Source organism: Cystoisospora suis, assembly GCF_002600585.1.
Source record: "Cystoisospora suis strain Wien I chromosome Unknown contig_3605, whole genome shotgun sequence".
In the NCBI taxonomy this organism is placed as follows: Eukaryota; Apicomplexa; class Conoidasida; order Eucoccidiorida; family Sarcocystidae; genus Cystoisospora; species Cystoisospora suis.
The window spans coordinates 718-28184 of NW_027156400.1; the positions used below are offsets into that span (position 1 = coordinate 718).

General features: G+C 54.0%; 5 protein-coding genes across 5 annotated transcripts; 3 read left to right on the forward strand and 2 right to left on the reverse strand.

The window, feature by feature from the left end:
* The first annotated feature begins 1283 nt into the window (after positions 1–1283).
* Positions 1284–9456, forward strand: CSUI_006988 (rna recognition motif-containing protein). Its single transcript, XM_068067138.1, has 3 exons — positions 1284–2597; positions 3092–7694; positions 8438–9456. The coding sequence occupies exons 1-2, from the start codon at positions 1819–1821 to the stop codon at positions 3135–3137; spliced, it is 825 nt and encodes a 274-aa protein (XP_067920882.1). The 5' UTR covers positions 1284–1818; the 3' UTR covers positions 3138–7694; positions 8438–9456.
* CSUI_006989 (rna cap guanine-n2 methyltransferase) lies at positions 6523–15900 on the reverse strand. Its single transcript, XM_068067139.1, has 3 exons — positions 10981–15900; positions 10142–10307; positions 6523–9364 (listed from the first exon to the last, which is right to left on the reverse strand). The coding sequence occupies exons 1-3, from the start codon at positions 15528–15530 to the stop codon at positions 8213–8215; spliced, it is 5868 nt and encodes a 1955-aa protein (XP_067920883.1). The 5' UTR covers positions 15531–15900; the 3' UTR covers positions 6523–8212.
* Positions 15901–16557: 657 nt separating this feature from the next.
* On the reverse strand, positions 16558–17267 carry CSUI_006990 (uncharacterized protein). Its single transcript, XM_068067140.1, has one exon. It carries the CDS (start codon positions 16911–16913, stop codon positions 16710–16712), a length of 204 nt encoding a protein of 67 aa, XP_067920884.1. The 5' UTR covers positions 16914–17267; the 3' UTR covers positions 16558–16709.
* Positions 17268–17379: 112 nt separating this feature from the next.
* On the forward strand, positions 17380–19334 carry CSUI_006991 (ribosomal protein rpl17; the record flags this gene model as incomplete). Its single annotated transcript, XM_068067141.1, has 4 exons — positions 17380–17590; positions 18083–18123; positions 18465–18710; positions 19068–19334. Exons 1-4 carry the CDS (start codon positions 17551–17553, stop codon positions 19332–19334), a joined length of 594 nt encoding a protein of 197 aa, XP_067920885.1. The 5' UTR covers positions 17380–17550.
* Positions 19335–20805: 1471 nt separating this feature from the next.
* Positions 20806–26508, forward strand: CSUI_006992 (acyltransferase domain-containing protein). Its single transcript, XM_068067142.1, has 4 exons — positions 20806–23646; positions 24018–24344; positions 24913–25285; positions 25539–26508. The coding sequence occupies exons 1-4, from the start codon at positions 21824–21826 to the stop codon at positions 25695–25697; spliced, it is 2682 nt and encodes an 893-aa protein (XP_067920886.1). The 5' UTR covers positions 20806–21823; the 3' UTR covers positions 25698–26508.
* The last annotated feature ends 959 nt before the right edge of the window (positions 26509–27467 follow it).

Consider the following 27467-nt stretch of genomic DNA (forward strand, 5'->3'; position numbering starts at 1 on the left):
AAAACAGAGTTTTCAACTCCAAGTTTGCGGTTGTTAGGAAGATCACTAGCAGCATCAAGCAGCCCAGTCAAACTCCTGTCATGTGGGCACTCCTTTTCTCCTCGAGAATCCTTGGTTTCGGAGGCCTGTAAGCGACGAACATGGCCCGAGAGAGAATACTACAGGTATCCCTGAACTGACGAACACGTTGGCCACAGGGGAGGCTGTGGAGTTCCGTGCTGTACCCGATGTAGTATTTATTGGTTGGAGACCACAAGGTAGCCTCTCGTCGGACTCCGGGTATCGAGCTTATACAACCGTCTTCGAAAGAACCGTTGACCCATACGTGGAGACAATAGACACGTAGAAGGACAAAACCAAGATGGAGATGCATAGTTTGTCACGTTACTGAACAGAGTTTGTCCCTTCTCCGTGGGGGTTGTCTGCAGGTACGTCTGGGATGAGAATAACATGAGGTTACTGACTTTCTACAAAGGAGTAGTCCGCCTCCTTCGCCGTACTTTTTCTGTTCGCTGCGCGATATTTGCGCACGGATTTTTCGTGGGTAAGGCTCTGAAGAATTTGCGGTTGTAAGCAATTGGAAGGTGTGTTACATGCTTAGCTGAAAGACGCCGGACGGTGTCTACCTGTCACCTACAATATAGTTGGTTTATCTTCATATGATTACCCGTGAATTTGAAGGCTTAGGAACAGTGTACGCTGTGTTAAGGGCTCCCCTCTCGAATCGACTGCACTGAAGTCGTCGGGTGTGAAGCAGGGAATACAGGCGGCTCGCGTGCACTGGGGCAATTCAGAGCAGTAGCAAAGGCGAAACTCGCGTGCTTTCACCGTAAGATTCTTTGGTAACTAAATCAGTCTCCATCTTGTCCCTCTTCCAAGATGATCCTGGACAGAATGGACGGCTGGTATAATGCCTGCGATGCGAAGCGAGCGCAATCATCGCCGGGTGCGCCGGGATACGCGTGAATGAAATTTGAACGTACGCGTTCCTAAGTTATATGCGCGAGTGCCTCACACTAAGATTCCGGATGCCTGTGAGGTGCCTTCCCGTTGGTACTTATGCTGCGTGCTGAAAGAGCTCCGAGAACACAGAGATAACATTGGTACGGTAACTGGGGGCGATTGCTGCCATTCCCTGAACTGTCTTCGCCGGCAGTAGTGAACGTCGTGTACAGCCCGCGGTCCTTCGGTTCCCTTCTTCGCCCCCCCCGCCCGTCTGTCTTCACTGTGGGGCTGATTGACTTGCCGAGAACAACTTCGCATGGGTCACTTTCAACAAGAACGAGCGACAAGCATCTTTCTGTTTGAAAGATCTGTTCTAATGGAATAGGAGCCGAGCAGCCTTCTACGGACTAGGGTTTTTCCCGCGTATAAGCCGAAAGAAGTGGTTGCGTACAGCGCAGACCGGGGACACCCGACGGTGTTTTTTCCCATCTACACACTTCGGATCCTCGTGAAATGGTCGTTGTTTTCACTGGACAGACGCATGACTTCTCCTGACCTGACTTCCTTCTCTTTTATACGATTGTCTGGCTGTCCGTAACCATGATTTTTGAGGAGCAGATTCCGTAGTAGGAGACTTCATTTTTCGTCGGGCTTGTTTAGCCCACCGCTTACGAAGCCTGAATCTTATGTTTGTCCTTGAGGCTCTTCCTTACCACACGGTGCTCAACAGTTTTATCTTCGACTTCAGTTCAAGCCTGGCAGCGTCCTGTTGCTCGCTTGTTTTCTGTCTTCTCTTGTGACTTCGCGCTGCTGAGTGTCCCATGCCTTTCTGTGTGAAGAACTCCGTGTCCCTCTTGTAAAGGAGAAGAGAAAATGGCGGCAATTGGCATGCCTCCTCACATTCTTGCCCTATTTCAGGCGCGTCCTCCTCTAGAGCCTCTTCCAGCATTCAAAAAGAAGTCCACCAGAGGTTATACAGGTTTGGCGGATTTTGTCAACAAATTTGAAAGCGGCCCTCCTCCGCCGCCGGTGCCTTATGAAACCCCCAAGCAGCGAAGTCTTCGACAGAAGCGTGAAAGATTGCTAGCTCATTTATCGAAGCAGAAGGAGCTGATCAAGCAGTATAATCCTAAGGAAGACAAGAAATTGACAGGCGATCCTTTCCGTACCCTGTTTGTTGGTGGAATCAGCTACGATACAACAGAGAAGAAACTGAAGCGTGAATTTGAACAGTATGGTTCGATCAAGCGGATTCGTCTGATATACGACCGTAATGGGAAGCCTAGAGGATACGGATTCATTGAATTCGAGAATGACAAAGATATGAAGGAGGCCTACAAGAACGCTGATGGAAAGAAAATTGACGGCCGTCGGGTACTCGTGGATGTCGAACGTGCGCGGACTGTACCAGGATGGCTCCCACGCAGATTGGGAGGTGGAAGAGGAAAGCCTAGGGGTACGAACACAAAGCCGAAGAAGCCTCCTATGACAGCCGGCCATTTACAACTTTCTCTTTTGCCACCGTTGCCTTCACCTCCAGATCCGGCAGAGCTCATGGAGAAGAAACGTCGAGATGAAGAACGACGGAGAGAAAGAGACAGGGACAGGGACCGCGGCCGTAGTAGAAGCAGAGAGAGGAGGGAGAGAAAGAGGTAAGCCGCCCAGTGGGGGAGTTCCGGGTTCTCTCCGCTTTTTTTTCTTACTGCTCTTTCGCGTGTCTGTAATCTCCTCAGTTATGTCGTTCATCTTTTATGCAGATGGCCCAGTACTTGTGGCGTATGTGCAGTCATTCGGAAAGTTGCTCTTTTCCCTCCATCGAGCTGTTGTCGTGGCCAGTCGGTCAACAACTTCGCGCACTGTACGGGAGCGCTCAAACCCTCAGAGTAATACGAAGGACAGTAGCATGGAAGGTGTGTTTGTTGCTGGAATGTAGTAAGGAACCCGGCAAACTGAGGGGACTTTCGAGGGAAAGAAAAGAAGGTCGCCCTCCCCTCTCTGTCCCTCCGCAGTTGGTCCGCTGGTGTCTGCATTCTTCTGTGCTTCTAGTGCCTTGATCATGAAAGCAGGTGGAGAGGGATTCAGAAAGGATTGTTACGTGTTTCTTTGTGGTTTTTCGTGGTCTCATTTTGGTGCTTTCTGCGCACAGGAGTCCTGGTCGAGGACGAAGTCGCAGCAGAGAGAGAAGACGATGACCGCGTGGACTGCTGTGTAAGACCAGTTTACTTAGGACACCCTCACCTCTGCAAATCTTTCTGCTTTCTGAGTCTTTTTCGACATCGTTGTCCTCTGTTGCATGCTGTCGTTTTCGCGTGTCTTCCCTATCTAAGTCAACAGCGCGTGTCCATCGGGGCCTCGGATATGTGGGCGTATAAACACGCGCCGGTGAGTGACTGGCTGGCCTATCCCAAAGGTCGTGTGTGGCTGAGCCGTCCGGTGGCAGTGGTTGTGAGAACCTGGTCGCGGTGCGGCTGCAGTCTGCGGCTCACTTGTGTTCAATGATTACTCAGGGAGTAATAGAACAGCAGCAGATCTTGTCGGGAGATTCGAGCGATTAAGTGGTGAGACGGGTGTTTGAAGAAGGCATCAGTGAAAGTAGCAGTAGCCTCGTGGCCCCTGCGATGCAGCTAAAAGGGTGGGGAGGAAACGGAATGAGTGACGGCACTACTATAGAGCTTAGAAAGCCCTGTGGCTGTTCTACCGACAGAGTTTGTTGTTGGCTTGTAGTGTCTGGGCCGTGTAATACAGACACTTCATACGCATGCCACGTCTCGCGGCGCAGCAGTCGCAGGATGTTGCAACGCACCCCTTCTTTTTTTAACTCGTTCTAACATACGCGACAGTTAGGGTGGCGACGTGCAAATGATTCTTCGCGTGGAGATCTGTTCTTCTGTGTGTGCTTGCTCCCGACTCTTGTCTTCTTTAGTTTCTGGGGGCGGCTGTCCTAGCAGTCTGTACGAAGCGCTCGCAGCTGGTTCAGAGTTATCTCATCTCTGTACAGAGGTAACGGTCTCTGTTCCCGACTGCACAAGAAAGAACTCTACACATTTTCGTTGGAGGGAGCACGGCATCGAATATCTGTCGCAGAAATTCCAAGGTTTGTGTAAGAATGAAGGGACTGACCAGATGCTTGAGTAGAGTATCCCTTTTTCTTCGACCGTTTCCGTAGTCTGTAAGCGAAACGAATGCAGTCGGAAGTGAGAAGACTGTCTTGCACGGTCGACTGTCCCGGTCGACACTGATAGAACGCATATAGTTCTCAGCACTTCCGAAATCAGAAGAGACCTACGCTTCTCTTGCGGCAGTTGCGAGATTTCATTGGATTTCAGACCATGATAGCTGTAGACACTAAGGAGATAACTGCAACATCAAGAGGAGAGAGCGGGGGGCGCAGGTGAGAAGAAAATCCAAGCAAGTTAAACAGTCACTTGACGCAGGAGAAAGCCAAGTAAGTTTGCGAGGACCATTGATTGCCGGATCAACAGCGCAAGTAAGTCCAGGATCTCCAACCACCGCTGCGGAAGTAAGTGTACGGTTCGGGGTCGCCACACATTTTTGGAATGGTAAGCGTGTAGTGAAGGCAGGTTAAGTGACGGGCAGTCTCAGGAGAAGTGACCCTTCTCCGTGACAAAACTGCTGTTGTGTGTTGACCGATTCTGAAAGGTTTCGCGTGTTGAGTAAGCAATTGGCTGTGCTCACGGCTAGGGCGTTTCGGCAGTAACAGGCGTGGATTTTTTCTGGCTTCGGGAAAAGCCTTCTGTTACTGCCAGAAAGTCTCTCAAAAAAGAAACGGAGCCATTTAGTCTGTTCAGAAGCGCTAACCGCCGAGGCAGCCGTACCCGTGTAGCAGACACGCGTCCCGTTACAAACTATCCGCACCACTATCCGGCGAAGGGAAGTCGCACCGGCTAGTAACGGAAGGATCATGTCGAGACGTTGAACAGGCTGAAGAAAGAAGAGCGTGCATCAGGCCAGCCTGCGGGCCGTACACACTTATCGTTGATGGGTGTACAAGATGACGGTCCAGCTCCGCAGGTGACCAATCGAGGGGTAACAGCAGCGCCTGCGTTGCATACCAGTGTCCCAGAAGTCAGGGTACAATGGGAACAAGGTGCGAGATGAGACACAACAGGGAATGTGTGAATGCTCACTGCGATCTCCGGAACCGTGATACGAAAAGTACAACTTAGTGGACAGATACATTCCAGGTGAACGGATCGCCTGTTTCCACATAGGCGCAGCAGAGGGAAGTGAGCGGGACGTGGTGGGCTGGCGAGTGAGTGTCCACCGCTGGAGGTGCCAGCAGACGGGAGACAAACGTAACGACAAAGCGGTCGTGACAGAGCAGTTGATGGTGAAGAGCGTGCATGATGCGGTCAGACAGGGTCCCCTAAGACTGAGGCCTCAAAGTCTGCTACTGAGCTGCACAGCAACGTTTCTCGTTCACAAAAGCACGGAAGAAAACCGGGACGTCGTTGACAAAAGCACGGAATAAAATTGGAACAAAGTGACAACGGCCGTCTTCAGCCTATTTCGGCACTGGCTGCGCTGCCGTTCGCAGCTCCCCTTTTGTCCGGAAAGTCTCCGGTCGTTAGTAAAAATGGGTACCCACACAAGTCCCGAAAAGTTGCCCAGATTGACGGATTGTCTTGGAAAGATCCGCCGGACGCAGTATCGAAAGCAGACTGCCTGGCGGGGGATGGCTCGCCGTAAAACAGGTGTGATGCCACCTGGCCCAGAAACCTATCCATCGAGAACACTACTGGGAACGGGCCAAAAAGTTCGCAGGTGGATGCGGTCGACAAGGTCGCGAGTGGCCGCAGGGACAAGAGTGAGAGCGAGTCGGTATTCGCTGGCTCCAACAACGGAGTGCACATAAATAACAACAAAGTTGACTTTCAAAATATTTGTTGACTCGTAGAAGGCTTGTATATCGATGGCGGCAGGATTGTACTAGCGGGGTGGTGGCCAAAAAACAGCCAACGGACCTGCTGCGCCGTGATTGACGGATTACATGCACCCAGCGGGGCAAGAGGTCGTACGGCGGTCGTCGAAAGCAGAACTCTCCCAAAGAGGGGTTGCGACGAGGTTGTCAGCGCCGAGCAGAACTGAGGGCTGATGGAGTCTGACCTCACCTTCAGGCATCAGTCTTCAGTTCTGCGGGGAGAGGTCAGACTCCAACGTCAGGCGCAAACGAGGCCGAAGGAGTCGTCCCGGGTGATCCTGTTTGTAGAACTCACAACTGCTTTTGGGCTCCTGGGAAGCGAGTGGCCTGAGGGGGTGTGCAGGCCGGGTAGTAGGACACGCGTCACTCGCAAGTAAGCAGGCGAAGCACGGCTGATGGTGATGGGTAGCCAGCACATGGATTCCCATGTAGTGAGGGGGGTGAGTGTGGATTGGTCTAACTCGAGATACATGCGGTTCGCGTATAGGGAGCAGATCGCGACGGGTCTCAGCCGCGCAGCGTTTTCGAAATAGGTCGCGATTCGCTCACTACGCACAAACCGCACGTACAACGGGAGTACTTCACCTCCGCTGAAATCGTCGTGCGGGAGAAGGCACGAGACTATTGTGCGGAGTCGACGCTACACTGTATCCAGCAGCCGCTATGGTATGGAGAAGGGAGCAAAGTAAACGAGTGCAGTACGCCGTAAGTGAGGTGTTCAATCGAAGGGTTTAACGGCTTGGCCTTGTACGACACCACCATTGTCGCAGGGCTGACAAGTAGTCTCATGCCTTCTCCCGCACGCGAATTGAGATGAAGGCGCCGGCAAGTACTTTCGCTGTAGGAGAGCTTGGAAACTTTCTGATCATTCGTAATGATAATCACCCTGGACCGGCAAACGTTTGAGAGAGTAGTGACGGCGCTCTCCGACTTCACTATGCGTTATACCCCGCGGTCCGAAGTGAATCTGTATCAGGACGAGGTCACCAAGTTCTCTGTAGCTCGTGGCAGCCGGCCCGTTGTACCCACGTAGCCACCTTCCTCGCGTTTTTTTCTGTAGTAGGGAGTCAGCGATTCCCCGGCCTCGTTCCCAAGGTATGCTTCAGTTAGGCAAACGCCGCCGCTGTTGCCTTTGTCCTCGAGATGCTCCGTACGTGTATCTTTCCTTTTTCGGTCGCGCTGCTTCATGGCACGTGCAGTCCAGCAACTTTACAGAGGCTTTCACCTCTCCACTCGATTCTTCACTTTCGTTCCGTCTTCCGCGCTTCGACGAACAGAAGTGGACAAAACAACTTGAGAACGGTGGAGCGTTGCGTGCAAAAAACGTCTGCGGGCCGCCTACAGACGGCGCCGAGGAGCGCGAAGGAGACCGTCTAAAATGACACTCGTCTTTGGCAAGGGTTCGGAAATACGACACATGCATTGACAATGGCGGCCGAGCCTCTTGCAGCGTCTACCGTACACGCGCACGCTCACCCATAACGTGTTCTTGAGACAATGTACCGAAGACTTCCACGTACAGTTCAGCGTTATGGCCAAATACCTGCAAACCGTCCAACAGGGAACTGCTCCTATGGTTTGATGGCATAACTTGGACGCCACCGTACTCCGGCCGCTCCGTATTCACACAGTCAATGAGCTCCTTCACCGATAGCTGGGCTTTCGGCCTAAGAAAAAAGTTGGCGGGAGAACCCCCGAACACGGGCCCCGTCCGGCGCGATTGAGGGCCCAGAGCGCAGCCGCTCAACTTCAGATTGCTGACACTAACCACAAAAACCCCTCGAAGTTGAATCCACTGAAGCGACTGGTGAGCCTCAGGCCTCTTTACTCTCAACCTGGTCGCGTGTGTAATTTTGAACACAAGAACTCAGCACCACATCACGATGACGGAATCGCATGTGCCCCCTTTCCCTGTGAAGCACCTGCCCTCCTAAGCCAACTCACCCAATCGCACTTCAGCTGGGGGGTCGAGCTTTGAATGGCAAAAAGAAACAAATTGTAAGGAATGGAGACTCAAGGGCGAAATTGTGTACAAGAATATTCCCCAACGAAGAACGACCGCACCACTCTCACTATACTGACAACTATAGCGCTGGGGAGAGTAGAGACAGTCGCAAACAGAGCCTCGGATGACTCAGAAGGCTTTTGATAAAGTACCCCCTTGGCTTCCGACTTCAAGGGGAAATAATGACTTTCAACTTAACCTATCAACTGTAATACAGGAATTCGGTGAAGGACCACACCCCCCCCTGACAGTGAGCAGTTGTTGACTGGGGAAAAGGGTCAGCGTCAAGACACATATTGAGAACTCTCCTCGTGTCTAAGCTAGTCGCGGCGCATAAGAGTGGAAAGGCATCGGCGAAATGTAGACCTGGCGTTTAATAAGCCCTTGTTGGGAATTTCTTCTTCTGTCATCGCGAGTGCGGCCAGAACTTCCTCGAGGCTGAGAGCGCCAGACCGAAGCAAAGCAGCTACGTCAATGTGCTGTGTGTGACATGCATTGAGAACGTTGTTCCGTTGTGTCGTTGTTTTACCCTGGCCCGTGTTCAGATCACCTCTTTCTTCAGCGCCACCCTTTGAGGCTTCTACCTTTGCATGAGAGCCTCCATTACCGGTTTCTCTTCTGCCCAAGTCGCTTTTGAGTACCTCTGTGTACGTCCGACTTCTTCCCGACCCAGATTTCGGCCCCGCCGCAGGAGTCCCATTCTCCATGTCGACTGTCTCCACGTTACCGGGTCTAAGCTTCCTGGGGCCCATATTGTCTGCGGTAGCTTCAACCAACGGAGTGCGAAGTGCAGCATCAATCGCTCGAGCTACAGCTGACCAGAAGAGACTCAAATTCTTCATGCAGCCGTCGTCTTGAATTTGCCCGTGCTTCCTCCTCACCACTCCGGCGCTTATATCGGCATCACCTGGCGAATCAACCGATTGCCTTCGGTGATTCTGTTCTGACAACGACCCGCGTGCAGGAGATGAGTGCGGTTCAGACTTCTGACGACATTCATAAGACAACCCATCTTCGTTGAGATCCTCGGATGAATTCTGCCGTCCTCTGCTGGCTCCGTGGCTCGCACGATCATCACTCAGCTCTTTCTCCTGGTGCATGTACACCTCGAGAGGCCACATCCCGAAAGCAGGCTTGCGCGTCGAACCGTCGGGACCATCTCGAAATGTCACGTAATGCCCGCCCGGAGTACTACTCTGGGTCGAGAACTGCTGCCCGTCTTCGTGTTTCTTCGGAAACTTCACTGAAAAGTTTTCCATCTCGTGCCGGTTTACAATGCCATCAGGAGGAGCGCGAGCTGAAAGGGAGACCTTTGTTGGATCTCCCGCGATCTCTTCATTCGAGGAACCATTCGCCTTGCCACTGTCGGCGCCGCGAATCAAAACTGTATCCTTTCCTGAAGACTTTCCCGCTGGGAGACCCCGCGTCGATATCCAAGCGGCCACGTCTCGTACAAAGTAAGCGATTACCGCCTGAACGAACAAGAGTGCACTACTGTATGTATCCGTTGGTTATCGTACCAGCCTTCATGTGAGTCTCTCTCATACTCGCCCCGAACTCTCTACTTGATCTTTTTCCAAGCTCTGACAGGCGACGTACACAGCACGAGGTTCGCCCTCTAGGTCAGAGACGACCACGTGCACTTAGCCGTGCGTAATCAAACACTATGCAGTTCCAGCAGACTTAGGAGCGGTTTCACTTGATGGCGGAAACAAGAGCTTCCGTACATCCTATATGAACACAAAACATGTTCGTAGATCCCCCCCCCTTATTCGCAGCTCTACTCCTACACTTCGTGTCTCTCTTCCCCCAACTAGGAGCTACAAAAAGTGAGACACTCGGGCACATCCGAGCCTGCTGTTTCTTTTGAGACCACAGGGGGCTGTCCTCCGTTCATCCAGTCTCCTCTCCTGGCTATTGCCTCAAAACCTATGTGAAAAGAGAAATAAAATAACGAAAGATGCGTTCACGGACGTTCCCTCACAGGGATGAAAATTTCGAATCAGAAACTCTATCACACCAAATGAAGTACTACTCAATTCACGGTTCCACCGGCCCGTAGTCTCTGCATCTACCGTCTATGGTAAAGCTGGGTGTGCTGTCAGCCACCCTCAGAGTGACTTCCGAAACCCACAAGTGGGCTTGGATCAAACCGTGGTAGACGTATGTACGTCTGACGTATATAAACATGGATGTCGGCAACGCGTCGAAGAATAAGGCTGCAAAGATGCAAGCCGTAGACAGGTTACCTTAGGAAAAAGGGTAGGCTTTTGGTTCCTTCCCCCAGCTGGATCGATGAAGTGCGAGTAAAGGACTTCAACCTCAAGAAGAGGGAAGCCTAGGGCAACGGCTAATGCAGCGAGCTCATGGACATTCGTAGAACGCGGCAGGTACAAACAGACGTTGGGTGCAATCCTGAGAATGCACGGATATGATCGTAAAGTAGGATAAATGAATAGACAAAACAGGGAGGGAGTGCCACCCGAATCAGTTGTTGTTGTCATCGAAATTCCACAGCCTAGAGCACATTTGTAGACCCCTCACTCAACTCAAGACGAAAACGCCACAGTCTCTGTCTCAGTTCTGCAAGAGCGCACGCACTACGAGCCCGTCCTAAATCGCGGGACTCGCAACGGCAAGGACGGCGACCAACCGTTTGTCGAGCTGGCAACACAGGACCTCTGTCTATCGTCTCTACTTAAGGCCGATGGCAGAGCCCTCAGAAGAAGAAAATTGTACACATGCTGCGGTGTAGACAGTCCCAGCCGTACTGAAAAGACGTGCTCCACGAACCCCGCATCCCCCGGTTGCCGATCTCTATTGAGGTTCGCAAAGAAGAAGTCGGCGTGACCGGTTGCGGGGGTTCACCCTCACTTTCAACTGTATACACATGTGAGCTCATGAGGAAGCGCTAGGGGGACGGACTATCACGGATGATTGCGAAGTGGCTTCCGAGCTGAGCTTACAATCTCGAGATCTACTTAAAAGCTGCTGAACACAACACAGCCGCTACGTACAACAAGGGCCTGTCCGCATTCTGGCACCGCTCGTCTTCTCTGAGCTGGTGGTAATCACAAAACCAGCTTACCTTGCAGCAGTTTTCACTAAGGAGGGAATGTGAGCAGACCCAACGCCACCTCCGCCATTCCGGCAGCCTGAAATAGAGAAAAGCTGAGAGTGAAAAGCGCGCCGGCCTGAGTAGGTAGGGCCGCTCCAGGGGGGCGACATAAAACACCATGATATGTCGGCGGTTAGAGACTCGCTGGACTTTAAGGAAGAAGCCAGAGGGCTCAACATTGTCGGAAGAGCCGTGGGGACGAAGGTTGGCAGGCGACATGCGGAAGGGCGAGAGAACACTTCAGCAGGAGCCACGCGAAGATGTCCCCCAGGGAGGACCACACTATCTGCTAACTTCTCCTGTTGTCCACGGGAAGCGGACACTGATGCCCTTGTGCTCTCCTTTCCCCAGCATAAGGGCAACTCGCCTCCAGGAGGCAGAGCTCGACAAAATCTGCACTTGAGATGGGAGAACTCGGGAGAACACCAGCACAGCTGACTCCCTGCGCTCGCTTCACCCGTGAACCTTCTTTGTTTCGAGGCACTAGGGAAAATTGGGGAAGGCGGACGCGAAGGAAGTAGAGGAGAAAGCGGATTCTCGCCTGTTGACTGTCTTGCCTTCTGTCGAGCCTTCTGCCTTTCAAAGAGCCAGCCAGCCAATGTATTGTGATGTACGTACACTTTGTCGGCCACCCCACAGACTGACGCATTGTGCTTGCAAATAGCGACCTTGACAAGATCGCAGTCAACACCGATACAAGCATCAAAGTAGCGCGCGAACTGAATCAAATTTCCACCCGCACCACAGCACCCGTCCATCGCATAAAGAGGTTTGTCTGGAAGCCCGCCTCTAGGAGTAGAGAATGAAACGCTACTCCGCTGCGCTAGAGTCTCCATCTCGCCAATATTCTCACGTCGCCCACCAGACAGGACACCGGTTTCCCCTCCATGGCTTGTGTATTTCGGATGTGAGTGGAGTCCCGGCAAGTCTCCTGAAGGAGCCATCGCCTTTGTGCGTGGATTCCTAACGCTGACGGGTGAGACAGTGGTAAGGTCCTCATTCTCAACTGTTGCTTTTTGTGCATCAACTGTAACCTCCAAGGAATGGTGGTCTGCGTAATCTTGGAGTGGGGCCGCCTTAGGAGCATCCGTGCTTAATCCTGCGTTCACCCCAGGCCGGGTCCCCAAGCTAACAACCCCGGCTGAAGGGCGACACTCTGGTGGTAGTTGACTAGTTATGGAAGACTTACACACGGAAGCGCCTTGGAGCTGCTCATATTGAGCGTTCTTTGACCGTACTGCCACCCGACGGAGCTCTGTCGCTAGATAACCCGCAATAGACTCTAGAGTTGTCTCATACCAGGCGTTTTCATCGAAGAGGATCCCGTCATCGTAATTATGAAACAGCTCATACCTTAGACGATAATAAGACGACGCCATACCATTCCCAACCTGGTCGTACGAGGCACTAGGCGTAGGACCTAGTGCATTCCGCTGCCCCTGCCCAACATATGTATGATCACACTCTGTTTTCCTCTCGTCTCCTTCCATTTCGACAGGAGTATCTTCCAGTAACATGTCAGCCATTTCTCCGCACCCACACTGGCCATCCCCCCGCCTTCGCCTTCTCTGGAAAAAGCCATCACACGGATGAGGCTTTGTAACGTCAGTGAGTGTCAAGGCCGTCCGCGAAGTCTGTTCGACGACTGTTGCTCCTGTGAAAACACTATGAGCCTCACCTCCCGACCCAGATGGTAGAAACGCGTTACCACAGTATGCTGACTGTGCGCCTACTCCATATACTGTCGCCATATCATTCGGTCCACAGTTGGTGCTGTTGTCGCTTCTCTTCTTTCTACGAGAGTCTCTGCTCCCTTCTTTCTTCTTACGTGGCGCCCGGCCAAACTGAGTGGGAAGGCCCACCGATTGCATGAGCTTCAGCTCATCAACTGTGTCGTCTGCTGCCCCAGGAAGCACACTTGAAGAAAAGTCAGAGTTTTCACTCTTTCCACCCCCCGATTCTTCACGAGACATGCTTTCCCGTTCCTCCGGCCGTTGTACCCCTGGCAGTGCAGAAGGAAGACCTTGTCTGTGCCCAAACGACATTCCAATGGCTAGGCTGTCCGCCTCACACGCAACACCACGCGTGTCTGATTGCGACTGCATATACCAAGCACCGGTGAACATGCATCCGCCTACTTCTCGCCTTCCTGGGGGCAAAGGCACCACTGCAGGAAGCCCCAGTGGCGCGGGTGGCGGAGATAGTAACCCCGGAGACAAGTTCGGAGGAACCAAAGCAGGCATAGGAGGAGGCGGCAGTGGAATTGGAATGGGGCTACTAGACGACGACGTCACGCGCGCCGGCCCGCTTGGCTGCTGCATACCGAATTTTCCCCCAGTAACACGATGAAGGTGATCGCCTGGCTGGCAAGCAGCGGGGAAACAAGACGGCGGACCTAGAGGTGAACTACGCGAACTACGAGGCCGCAAGGGGGAAGGTGATGCCTCTGTTCGAAGTTGCAGGTGGACAAGCTGCCGTTCAAGCTCCTCCATCGCATCCGCCACAAGCTCATCTTCTTCCAGTGGTTTCTGTCCGAAGTTCTCTTTGGGGTGTTGGTTTGTTTTATGCAAGAGAGTCGCTGGCCCGGAGAAAGCCCCTCCTTCGTGAAGAATACTTTGTTGTCCTGAGATGTCCCCAAACGGAAGGCCAGCAGGTGCCACTGGGTGTGCGAACACACCCAAATCAGGTGGCGGAGGCTCGCGGCTGACGAGGGAAAAAGAATTTTGTACCGTTTGATGCATCTTCAAATTTGAAACTCTCGCAGTACCGTCTTTGGCACCTCGGTTCTGAGTGCCGATACGCTGTTCATATGCTGGCAAAGGCTCTCCATTCGCTTGTGTGTTCATAGAGAGAAGTTCCCCGGATGACAGTGAATCCCACTGTCTCGATGTCACCGCCCTGTCTCTTCCTGACTTACCATAATCGTCCGCGAGCACAGCTCGGACAGCAACTGGCAAGCGAGTCTGTAGGCGACTAGCCAGCAGGATCAACTCAGCCGGACAAAGACGATCAAGACTTTGCATGATGGTTCCAAGTGGCCGTGGAGGCTGTGCGGTAGTAGCCATGGTAGGGTCAGTGTACATGGGCAAGTGCGGATCAGCAGAACTATGCCGTGGAAGTAAATGACCTGAAGCGGTGATGTCAGTGACGCCGTCTGAAGGGGGAAACGGAGGAGACAGGCCTGGGCCATGGAACGACATACAAGGCTGGGCAGTGAGTTTCGATTGCACGGACGAGCCGAGGTACTTCTCTCCAGCTGACGGTGCAAGTCGAGCATTGTGCTGTGGAGACTTAACGTGTAGAGGAGGTGCGCCATCTTTTGATTTGAACGCGGCAACTACATCTGCATACCGAGTCCATCTCGAAAGAAGAATAACTGAACTGCACTGGATCGGCTGGCCACCCGAGTCGGACACAGATGAAGAAGGAAAAGACGGGTGAGTACTGCTGTTGTGGATAAACGAGGGTCCCGGGTCACAAGCGCCCGATGGGGTCTTTCTCAGGTCTGTATTGTTATTTGAAGACACAGGAGGCGTATCTGAAGGCAATGAGGTCACGTGCCGCTGCCCCGGCCGATAACGAGGCGCTTCTTCTCCGATCGGGTGGCTCGGTTCCGAGGCGCCATCTCCATTAAGGATGGCTACCCTCCGGCCATCACGAACCACAGGCCTAGTAACAGGATCTGATAGAGAATAAGGGGGAGGCGGCGGCAGCGAACACGGCTGACGGGAGGGAGTTTGGACGGTAGGGTCGAAAAGAAGCCCATCCAGTTCCTCTGGGAAAGTGTAGAGAACAAACAGAGACGCAGACGGGAGGCAGGGGACGCCTGCCGAGCACCCCGAAGCCAGCGGGTGTCGCTGTCCTTCCGTCATTTGAGTTTGTCCTTGCCCCCAGTCCTTACATGGACGTAGAGCAGTGGGACGAGATCCAGAAAGATCGGACGGCAACCAAGCTGGCGCAGAACGCGAAAGCAGGAGTGGAGCGGAGTGGCGTACGGAAAACAGTGGGGAGGCATCTGAAGGCGGTCTGCGAGAAGATCGCGACCTCAAGGTCCCCAGCGACTCATCGGCGGGAGCATGTAAAGGATTCCCGGAACCCGTGTGGCAAGGAGTCTCGTCAAAGGACGGTTGTGGAGGACAGTCTCGAAGCGAATCCAAGGCAGACACGGGGCTGCCACCTGTGCATACAGAAGACTTGAGCGCGACTGCAACAGAAGGGCGGGGAGGGGGACAATTCGACGAAGCGGAAACACACGGCAGATCCATGGCCGCGGCAGCGCTCAGGAAGGAAGCAAAGTGTGGCAGTGGGAGAGCACACCAGTGGAATTCGGACAGGTAACTTCGACGTGCTGAGTCGTGACGACAAATCAATAACATGACAGCGGTGAACAAACAAGCTGCGCCAAACACGCAAGCAGTCGGGCGTGGCCAACCGGAAAAAAAAGGTCTGAACGCACACCTGACCCGCGTAAGAATTCTGCAAGGTATATAGTATCCGAGCCGTGCTTGATCCCTGGGCATGCAAAAAATGAACCACTGCAGTTTGTTGGCAAGCTAGGTGTCAACAGTCACTGGCAAGACGACAAGACTGACAAAACCAGTGCCAGTGCGAGAACCGTGGGAGAGGGGAAAAAAGTGCACATAAAGGCTCGCGCCATACTTGCACCCATACAGGCCAGCGCAAGACCCCACGAAGAAGCGGGAAGTCGCACCTGATGTGTTTTCAAACAAAAACGTTGCCTTTAGTTGTTTCTGATAGTCTTCGCAGTCCCAAATTTGACTCCCCAACCGACGAGAGAAGGCGCAGGACAAACCACCGTCGGCTCAACAAAACACCTGACATGAAGAGGCGTTTTCCTCTTCAAGTGTGAAGACTGGGAAGTGATTCCGCAATGGGCATGAGCACGGTTGTGTGGCTAGCGCAACCGTGCTCATGCCCATGGCTCACCCGCGCCCGCATCGGGTGTGGACCCGCTATTCGGCACGCAGAATAACTAAGGCGCAATAGACGGTGAAGGGCGCAGCAAAATGAGACAGCCTTCGCCTATCTGGTATCTTGGTCGCGACACACGTAACGATGCCCTCTACGGGCCAAGTGGGGTGTGCTGAACGGGTCGAGCGGAAGGCATCCTATGCAGCTGAATAATGGTCTAGCGGCCAGCGTCCAATGGCTTTTGTCAACAGCGTTGTGGCATCCAGACGTGCTCTTTCTCTTCGAGAAAGGGAGTACCACAGAAGGCGTCAGCGGGTTACTGATTCCCGTTGGGACAGTCTCCAGCTTCAGTGCGGTCCCGCTATGTGGTGTGTCCGTTGCCTGCTAGGCCCGTGCGGGTCCTGCGTCTTCCGGGTCGATCGGTGTCCGCGCGCGACACAGAGCCAAGCATCGTGCGCTTGCTCGAAAGGCGTAGCGTATAGCGGCGGGGCCAAGACTTACGTAGTTCGTTTTCTGTTTTCCGCATATAGACGACACTCCCCGAGAACCCTCCAATGCGACTTGCCGGACCCGTCGTAGCCAGCGGTCCTCCCAACAGCACACCGAGTAATGAACCAGGCAAACCGAGGTCGGTCACGGGCGCCACGGGACCCTGTCGGGGACGAGTTGGCCGCGCACTAGCTAAGTAGCGACGACGCTGTTTTGCTGTACTACTTTTGATGCTACTTTGCGGTGGTCGCGGGTCGCTACAAGGCGGCTGCGGGCGGTCAACTCCGACTGGCACTTTGGACTGCAGCGCGCGCGTACAAGCAGAAAAGCGTTTCTCGCTTAAATCGTGCAAGGCCGTGGAGTGACGAGCACTTGTCGCTTGCCCATGTACAGTGCACAGCCAAGCCTAGTTGCTCCAGTTGAGACGGCAGTCCAGAACAAGTCCCGGGCGCTACCAAAACCGCAAAAAAAAACGCGCGCATTTTACCCCTCGTACAGTTTCAGAAAACTTTTGAGCTTCCCCCGTTATTACAATAACAACTGCCACGGTTTTAGCGATTCGGCGCGCAGCATCTCGGGCGGCGGAGAGAGACTCAGTCCGAGCGGGACGTGGGCGTGCAAGTTGTGTCGCAGATGGTGCCTGCCAGGTCTCACTCCATCCAGAGCTAGTTGACGTTGAAGGAAAGAAAAGAGTTAGTTGCTCTGTGCAGGAAGGCGGTCGTCAAAAGTGTTTGTGAGCTGGGTTTTCACGCTTGCAGCGGTAACGGACTTCAGATCCCTCGTAGACCACTTTATCTTTGCCGGACAGAAGTGTAACGGCATGTTTGCGGTTTGAGAAGTGTTCTGGTTTTCGAATGCCTTGGCGCGTCTCACTCGAGTAGAGGGAAACAGTAGCTGAAGGAAAACTGGCTACACCTGCATCCAGTTAGTTGCATGCGTTGTTTCCAGGAAGGAGCAGGTAGCGTACCATGTGGCGTGGCCGCGGCAGTGGGGTTGAACCAGCACTCCCGGCCTAGGGGGCGAGAGTACAGTAGACTGCTGCTGCCCCTTCAGGAACCACATTCCTCTTCTTGCTTTGTTTCACCGGCTGCCCTCGATTCTTGGCGTGTGCTTTTCAAGATGGTGAAGTACTCGAAGGAACCCTCCAACGAAAACAAATGTGAGCGAATCCCGCCGAGCTTTCGCCCGGGGTGTCTTTACTTTGATAGCGTGGCCTCCCCACGCAAAGAGAGGAGCCGTGGCTATGGAATCGCAGAATCTGCGGCAGACCTGTGTTGACGATAAACGGGCACGGACGAGGGAAAAGGTGTTCTACCGACATCTTGCTTGAGTGGTCGCTCAGAGATCCATCACGTTTGTTGTTTTCAGGCGGGCAAAGGCGACAGGAGGGGGGGAGGGACATCTGAGTAATCTGTGCATGGAAGCCGAGCACGGATTTCCCGTCAACTTTTCACTTTTCTTTTGTGCTGTATGCGCTGTAATGACGAAACCTGGGCATGACCTCTCTGCGTCTGGCAGGCTGGGGATTGCTACTGCACAAATGGTCGTCTACGCGTTCAGCGGACGTCCTGGGGGGTCTAGCACCCCAAGATCGTGTGTCTGACTTGCAGTCATTTTCGTTGGTTTGTCTGCTTTGATTTGCTGGTCGCAGGCTGCAAGGCATTTGGCCAGGACTTACGTGTTCACTTCAAGGTGAGCCTTGGTGCATGCAAGGATGTCGCCTGAGCACGCTGCGGCAGATAGGTGTGCCACGTAGGTGGTTTCGATGTTTTTCTACGTTTTTCACTACGTGCTGCAGTGCCGCTCTAACCGGAAGCACTTCGGGCTGTGAGGCCGGGTTGACACGAGTATTGCAAGTGACAAGCGTGCTCCATGTGGTATGATACTCTGTAAGCCGACGCTTTGCAATCAGTGACGACCGGGTGCCGCCATGCGCACAGGGACCGTCGTGTGTCACGGTTTTTCTGCCCGAGGTTGAAGCACTGTGAACTTTCTCATGATGTACGTGTAATTGACTGGCCTCTGCGGTGCAGAACACGTATGAGACAGTCCAGGCAATCAAGAAGGATAAGAAGGGGAACCCCATGAAACTGTCGGCCGCGAAGAAGTATCTGGAAGACGTTCTCGAAAGAAAGCGGTGTATTCCATTCAGAAAGTTCACTGGCTGCATCGGCCGAAAGGCCCAGGCAAAGGAGTTCAAGATGACTCAAGGCCGATGGCCCGTGAAGTCCTGCAAGTTCATTTTGGATCTCCTCAGAAACGCCGAGTCCAATGCCGAGGTGTGTCTGTCACTTCTACTTCCTGGCTGCGGAGGTGCTCCTTCAGCATTCTGTAGTCTGAGTGAGACGAGGGGTGTGTTGGGTGATAGGATCTTGCCCGCAGCGGATGGCAGTCATGAAGGCAGATGTACCCGGTTACAGTCAGTGCTGGTTGCAGGCGGCCTAGCCGTCCAGGGCCCAGTGCTTGCTGCAGGAATGTGTAGCTCTTGGGAGTTGATCGCTTGGTCTTCAGCTGCAGTTGCAAATATGGGGAGAGCGCACCTAGCATACACCAGATTCGCACTTGGCGTGTCGTCTGTCTCGTCCGAGACGCGATCTAGGCTGGCGGTTGTGTGCCCTGGTGCCCTCATGTCTCAGATGAAGAACTTGGATGTGGACAATCTGGTCATCGAGCACATTCAAGTAAACAGAGCGCCGAAAGGTCGACGTAGGACGTACCGCGCTCACGGTCGCATCAGCCCCTACATGTCGCAGCCATGCCACGTCGAGGTCATTCTACGTGAAGAGGACAAGCCTGTTGAGAAACCCTCTGTTGAGGGTGGTAAAGCGAAGACCATCCGCCTTACCAAGAAGGCACTAGCGCGAAGCCGTCTCAGAGTTGGTGGCGGCGCTAACCAGCACTGAAGTCTTTTTTGCGTACTGTTATCTTCCGTTACGTAGACCATGCTGGTGAACGGTGCAAGTTGTGCTCTCGAAACAGGGGTACAGAGTGTCCAACAAACGGCGGGTGCTGGTGAATTAGAGGGTGTTGGAAGACGAAGTGTTGTGGCAGGCCGAGATGCCTGAACCAAGTGTAAAAAGCTGTCTGCCTTTCTCAAGGAGGCCAGTTGCAGAGCACCCCAAGTTGCGCTTCACCGAACTGGGGGAGATCCTTCGAGGATTGTGACGTAGCTTCCCTGGCAAACTGACGAAGTAAAAATATGTCACGTGCGATGGAGGCACGTTTGGTCACGATGGTAGTCGATCACCCTGAAGTTTCCGTTGAGTGGGTGCAAGGGGTGCGAGCGGCATGAGTGCCCTTGCGTCTTCCAAGCGGGGGCCAACGAATTAGCAGTCTGGGGCGCCCGCGAGCGACAGGCTGCATGGATCCTGAAGCTGTTTTCTTGGGCGTCAGCCTGTCGGGTGGAGCCGAGAAGGCCTTTCTCTGTCAGGGGCAGTTTCTGTCCGTGTCGGTGCGTCAGGCCCGAACAAAGTAGGACCGAGCAGAGGCGGATCTCCGTCACCGTGAGAAGCCGGGGTTGCTCGCCCATGCGGTTGTGTCCGCTGGTAGTCGGTTAGTCTGCACTTACCGAGGACGCACTCCACTGGGAAAACCCGAGTTCGCTACGAAAGCATGAATGCACAGGAAGAGACGCAGCGGGGAAGTGAAGTCGTGACTCCGAGGCATCTTCGTTGTGTCAGCCGCACCTTTTTTCTCTCGACCCTGCGGGCGTTGACCATTCGCTAACTCGGAAAACGGGCATCACCATGTCTTTACCTCGAAAATACTTCTAACGCATACCAAATTAGTGGCTCATCTGCTTCGCGCGACGCCAATCCTTTTCCCAATTCCGCACCAAAGGAGAGCCCTAGTAGGGATTCCTTCGCCTTCCCAGTCCTGTATTGTAGTTCAGGGCGGCTCAAACAGACACAGGACGGTTACCCTGTCTCGGGCTTGACGCCGGGCATCTCCAGATAAGCACCGTAGTAGAGATCTCGGAGCGGCGCTGCGAGCGGTGGAACAAGTTCTTAGTTGAAGGATCTCTAAACCTTTTGCTACTGAATCCCCGTCGTATGGTCACAAAGGACAGATGCCCGGAAGGGAAACCCAGCGCGGTGGTTGTCTCATTACAGTTCGGTGACAGCATTCATTACACAACGAACGCCTAATACACCCGCGTGTACAGGACCGGTCGGACTGTGCTGTACCACTAAATTTTTCCTCCCTCTGGACGACGCGTATGACGGACAGCTACTACAAGCGGCCACCTGTGCAACTGCTGCGAGCTGTTCGTCGGAGTCTCATAGAAATACGCGCACACCAGGCTCCCATAGGTTGACGGGACTGAGTTGGTTTCTGCACTCCACTACGTAGTTGAGGGCATATCACGCCAAGGGACAACACCAGGATACTCGCCCTCTTGTCGAATCACTTTATACCGAAGAGAAAGATCCTTTGTCAAGGCTCCGTGCTTATCAAGCAATTTCCAAGCGCATGCAGGCCGTCACTCTCGGCAGGCTGTAGCAGTCCCACATTCGTCAACCAAACCTTTCATTCAAAAATGCAACCATAAGCATGCCTCCGAAGCCGTTTTTCCTTACTGTACGTGATTCACTCCCAGGCGCTGGGGTTGCCGATTGTCCTGGAGCTGCATCTGCCCGAAGATGGTCCCTGTCTCGCCACCGTTGTCCGTCCTGTGTCTCCAGGAGTTACAATGATTTTTTTCCTCAGCACATCGGCGTGAGAGGACGGGGATGGCCGTCGAAAATTCTGGTGACTTTCTATCAAATTTGTTTCCCTTTGTGTGTGGGTTACCGAGGAGGCGCGTGGGCGCATTGCTTGCGTTCTGCGCATGTTGGGAACCAATGAAATTGTACGAGACGGTGCCAATTCGACGACCTCCTGTTCTAGACTCAGGGGGGGCTTTTTTCTTCGTGGCGGGACCGACATCTGACAAAACGGGAGGTGCGCTGGACCAGCGCTGTCTGCTCCTGTGAAAGAGACCGTTCGACGGGGACGAGGCATGCTCTCTATTCTCAAAAAAAAAAGCGTTTTCCTTCCCTGTCCACACATGGCCATGCGGTCGTGTCTGCAGAGTCACCCTTGTACTTGTTTTTGCGGAGTGTCGCGGCACGACAAGTGGCGGGAGTACAGAACAGGGCACGCCGATTTGGACAAGCCGGCGTAGCCGGCATCATGATAGTGCTCTGAAGAGCGCCACTTCCCCATATTCTTTCTTGTTTCCGCTAGTCAAAACGTGTGCACACCGGGCGTCCAGCTACGGACCCTCCAGGTCTCCAGTCTCAGCCTGTTATTAACTGCTGCGATTTCCTGCGCTTCGCTGAACAGGAACCGGGTAGCGCATCAGTTCGTGAATTTCTGTCTAGCTCAATCCGTAGCCACCTACTGCGAGATGGCGTGGACAAGTGCGGCACTTTCGACAGAGGCCACAGTTGCCCTATCCTGCAGCCAGTCTGCCGTGCCTTCCCATCGATGCGTGTCGCAGCACAGCATTCCAAGGAACACTGTGCGTGTGAGAAGAGCGCCCCACTTTTCGGCTTTCTCTGGGGGCAGCTTGGACTCCTCTGTGTTCATTCGAGCATCTAGCCGGTCCCAGCAACGCCTGCCGGAGAAACAGTTGATTGCAACATTGTCGAAAGCTCGCCTTTCGGTCAAGGAAGCACCAGTGGAGGGCGGTCACGGGTGCTGCCTTGAATGGGGCCTTCAGTCGTGCTGGGAGTCCGAGGCTTCACGGTACTCTGTGACATCCCTAACCCAACGCCTCTACCGTGTGCGACGCTCTGCACGAGAACTGGATGGACGGAGAGGGTTGCCGAAGAGACCAACCATGTCTTTGGGCTTTCTGATCCCGGGGAAGCACTTCATTGCTTTCTTGTATGCCTTCGCTTGCTTTGCGTTCTCGTTGTCTTTCGGGATAAAACTTTTTACGGATGCGTACGACAGTAGCGGGGAATGCCACACACCAGTTTGTCTGCTCGGCAAGCGCCCGCCACCGCGTGGCGGCCCTCCTGCCACTCCCGACCCCTCTCTGGGCTTCGGTTTGCTCGGTTTCACGGGCGTACTCGTCTTCGCTGAAGGTGTTAAGGGGCCTCACACTTCTGCAAGCGTTCCACATTCTGGCTTGTCTTCGGCCTCTTCCTGCAGGTGCCCCGCCGCCCGGGTAGGCGGTGAAGTTTGCCCTTCTCACTGGGCAAGCCACCGGTCCTGTCTGAAGCCGTCCAGGCGGTCCTTCTCCTCTGGCGTTTCGCCCCGGTTCTCTTTCCCCGTCCGCAGTTCTCGTCAGGGAGTTAGGGTGGCGCTGCAGCCTCAGGGTTTTCTGTCTCCGCTTCCTGAAGCTCCTTTCTTTGATATCCTGAGTTCCTGTTCTCCTGCACGAGAACGCACGTGTGCGGCCACGCTACGTGCCGCCGTCAGACAGGATAGGTACCTTTCTTTCTCGGACCATTCCATGCAGCCTCCTTGTGACTCGACTTCGTGCTTCGGTTCTCCTAGCATACGCGGTCCTATGAACGGATTAAGTCAAAGCTACAGGAAACGCGTTTTGCCACTTCCAAGGAAAAGCTCAGCGATTCCCGCCTCTACAGCCTTTTGTGCCGCGCCAGCCTCTTCCGCGGCAACGTGTTTCTTGCGGAGCGGACTTGGCTCGAGACCGTTCGGTGTCCCAGGAAGCGTATCTTCCTGTCCATTCTCTATCGCTGCAGCTGCGCCCTGTTCCAGTTCCTCGCCCTCCTACCTTACTCGTGCCGCTTTCAAAGCCGCTGCTGTGCAGCGGTCTCCTTCGTTTGCGTCTCTTTTTTCCCATGCTGCCCTTGTTCGTTCCTTGAGTTCGGCTCCTTCGTCTTTGGCGTCGGCTTCTCCGGCGTCGTCCGTTGTTTCGGATTCTACACCTTCTGGTCAGGTGCCGGCGTGGCTACCCTACTCTTTCCCTGAACGGTTGCTTCCATTGCCTTTACGCGACAGTCGCAGCTTCGAGGCCTTGAGAACGGCAAGAGATCACTTCAGAACTCTCCTGAGAAATGACATCGTGACTCCGCCTCCGTCTTGCTTGCTTTCTTCAAAGAACCTCGACTCCGATGGAAGCCCGACGGCCACTACTTGCACCGCACCTTTGACGGAGAGGCATCGGGATATTTTCTTGGGTTTCGCTGACGTATACGCAGCGGAGGTGGCCAACTCCGGGACTGTGACAGCCCAGGAATACATCGACATGCTGGCGTGAGAGAGGACTTGCAGCTATGTCTGGTTTTCAGCTTCGCTGCGCATCTTCTAGGTGCAACGTAACATGCGTCCAACCGTAGTAGATAGCTTGTGCCAGAGGGTGGTGCAATAGACCTGCGGTGACCGCGGCCTGAATGTTCCTTCTGCTCTGCCTGCATGTGGGCAACTTCTGGAAATTTCACTATGTACTGCTGAAAAGGCAGCCAGCAGTAGTAGGCTTGGACCTTTTGCTTCACAGTTAGTTCATCTAGTGCGTGTTCCACGTTATGCGTTACAGCGCCAGGGACGTCCCTGTCTTCAGTGCAGAAGTTTTCACGCCGTCTCTGCCATGCCCTGACGCTGCAGTATCCATGTATGGTGCTATTCAGGAGCATTTGGCAGCTCGCATGGATTTATGCGGGATACCCCTTTCGCCCTTTTCACGAAGCCATCACGACACCATTCAACTTCTCTGAATGGTCTAAGAAGATCTGGCGACCTCTCGTTCATCTTTCTACTAGTAAAATTGTAGTACCCCCCTCTAATCTCGTGTCCTCTCCCTTGGGCTTTATCAAGGAGAAGCTGGAAGCAGGAGACAGTGTGGTGTTCTTGTCGAACCACCAGACAGAGCCCGATCCTCAGGTCATCAAGTTGGTGTTTGAGCACTTGGGAGAAAAGGATCTCGGGGAGCAGATCGTTTTTGTCGCCGGACACAAGTGAGGCCTGGTCTCCCGGTTGGCTGTTTGACGCTGTTCGATCCAGAGTACACGCACAGTCCGTGCACGAGCTTTAAGCGTATCCCGTGAGTGCTGTACTTCGCCGTGTCTCCGAACGAAACTGCCCGCACAGACCACCTCCGCGCTCCGCCCCACACTCTTTCCTCCTTGTCAAGCGTGTCCGTTAACATGACTGCGCGTGGCCGGTGAGCGCTGTCACAAAGCACTGGAAGCTAGTGCGGAATCCGTTTGTTTGTATCAAGTATTGAACAGCTCGGAAGACATTTGTGAATCGTCTTGTCCTGAGGCCTCGTCATGTTTCCTCTGTCGGCCGAGGCCTGTATTGTCCCGCGTCGTTCTCTGGCGGGCTCCGAAGGGTGAGTGTCTTTTTTGCAGGCCTTGGAAAAACGACAGAAAACACGCAGTCGTGTACCTGATGTATAACCAGATTTTTTCCGCGGATGCTGCAGAGTCACGGGCACCTAGGGTGTGTGGGGGACAACTGGTCAGCCAAGGCGCGTCGTTGTCTTGGACTGAAGGCTCTGCTTGATGCTTTTGTGCTCCTCAGAGTGAGGGAAGATCACCTTTCGACCCCCTTTTCGATGGCGTGCAGTCTGATTTGCGTTCACTCCAAGAAACACGTCTCGAACCCGCAGCTGCCTGCGGAGGAGCGCCATCGTCGTCAGCGCGAGAATGTTACAGCTATGGCTGCGTTACAGCAGTTGTTGGAAGCAGGGAAGAACATTATCTGGGTTGCTCCGAGCGGAGGACGTGATCGGCAGAACGCCGAGGGGCGCTTTAGCCAGCCTGATGCCTTCGATGTAAAAACCGTGCAGATGTTTCGCCTTCTCTCGAAAAAAGTCCGACATGCCACTGGCAGGAAAACGCACTTTTTTCCTATGGCTCTCTTCACCGCGCCGATCTGTCCACCGCCCCAGCAGGTTAGTACTGCGCGAAGGGGACGGGTAGAGAACGTACGAGTGGGCACCGTCACTTACGTGGTGCTGCTCGGAGCCCTGTGGTAGGCTGTCTCGAAATATTCCCGTTCTGCCGGTCAAGGAATTGTGGCCGAGGATTGGGCTGGGGGCTGCAATGGAGACACAGTCTCCCTGGCTACTGACCTCGGTCGTCAACCTCGGTTTGCGGCCGTGGTAGTTTGTTTTCTTCTCTGTGGGCTGCTTTGGATTTCCTCAGGTGGAGCAGGCAGTGGGAGAGGCTCGCACATGTGCCCGAAGTCCAGTCGGCCTTGCTGTCGGGCAGCCTGTCGTTGACGATGAGACTCTAACTCACGAAGAGTTCACGAAGAGAGCAGAGGCAGAGGCTCGACGATTGTATCAACTGATCATTCCGTAGGATGAGCTGGGCATAAATGTGGAGAGCATGCGGGCTGAGATATCTTTGAGGGTCCGAGGAATTCGGGCAGCCTCGCATTGCGACCGGTGGATGACAAGACGGAAAACCTGACAGAAGCGCTTCCGCTGTCTAGCAGTCCGAAACGACAGAACAGAGTGAGAGACGGCGATCTTTACTAGCAGGCTAACTAACGGGAGTTCGGTGGTGAAGAGCTTTTTTAATCGGAGTGTTTGAATGGCCGCACGGCGTTGTACTTTTTTTTCGGGGGAAGCCAACGTACACCATTCGGTACTGGTCTCACGGAGGGGGATCCGTCGCACGGAACTCCTCAATGCTTGTATGGAGGCAAAGAGCTCAGCATAACACAGCAGGGTGTAAGCTATTTGTGTGCTTCCTTGCTGCCTGCCCGCCTCTTCAAGGAGCTTGCCTACTGCTTTCTGTTGCAGTGCACACGGATAACGTAGGCGGCTCCCTGTTCCCGTGAACACGGAGAGCAAATGATCAGGGAACGATGCCCTCTCGCGCGTGTGTGCAGTTAGAGGTGCATCGGTGACGTAACTAGGCGGGAGTTCGCTGTACGAAGCAGCTTGTCAGGTGTCGCGGCTGGACGGCCATAGACTTCAAGCATTAATCGGTAGCGCTAGGGGAGGTGGAGTGCGCTGGTCGTTCCCTCTGTGCACTATTTCATCCACCTTTCTTGGGGCCACCAGGGCGAGGGCGACTTGGGCATACACTAGCAGGGTAACCTTTTCTGGTTCAGCGCGACCCCGGATAGCTAATCCGAGGAAATGTTGCGGCAGAGGTACGTAGTCTATGACCAATTATTTTTTTTTCATACTGTCGACATCATTGGACGTTGAACTCTGTCGCCTCTATAGTACGCCTCCTGTGGTGGCAGGCTGCGCCAGTAGAGCCTGATAATGTTTGAAATACACCTAGCAAGTGCTAGGCTCAACGGTTTCAGGTGTCCAAAGTGTCACTCTGCTGCAGAGACACAACAGTTGTCCAGTCCCCTTGAGTCTGGTCTAAAGCAGTCAGCAGTTCGCGGTTTCGTACTGTGCCTCCCGGACAGTCGCACTGCTTTTCTCGTGCCTAACGTGATCTTTTCGGTGACTAGTGGCCGGTCCCAACAGCGAGCGGGGTGTGGAAGGCGCACTGTTGCAGGTCAGACTTAAAGCACCTTGTCGCGCATCTTCCGCCCGCAGAAAATGGCTTGGCACGCTTCTCAGTACGGCATTCTCAGCCGGCAGTTACACTTACTACTGCCTCGCCGAAGTCGCACACGTAGCCTGCCTGCATCGTCTCCCTCCTCCGAGCTTCCACCGTGGTCGCCTGCTGAAGGGCCGGCGCGGCGTTTCAAGCTGCCTGAGCACGATGTCGACTGGAAAATGGGATCCCGTCTCCGGCCGCAGGGCGCCCCGCCGTGTCTGCGCTAGCACACGGAGTGCAGGGGCCAACGTTGACTGCGAGGGGCTTCACCTCTGCCGGGATAACGCGTAAGCTTGGGCTTCCTACATTTCCAGGCATAGTTGCGGAGTATATTCCACGCTTCGAAGGGAGGACTGATCAGAGGCACAGAGGCGATGGCGGACGCACCCGATTACTCCAGCAGGTACGGAAATGCCGCTGGTGTTCAATGTTACCGGCACTGTTGGTTGACGCGCCGCTACATTACGATCACGCACAGCGGAGTGTAATGAGCCGGTGTTGTTGGTTGCGTACCTTACTACGCAAATGTAGTTTACCGCTGATATGCCGGGCGAAAGTGAT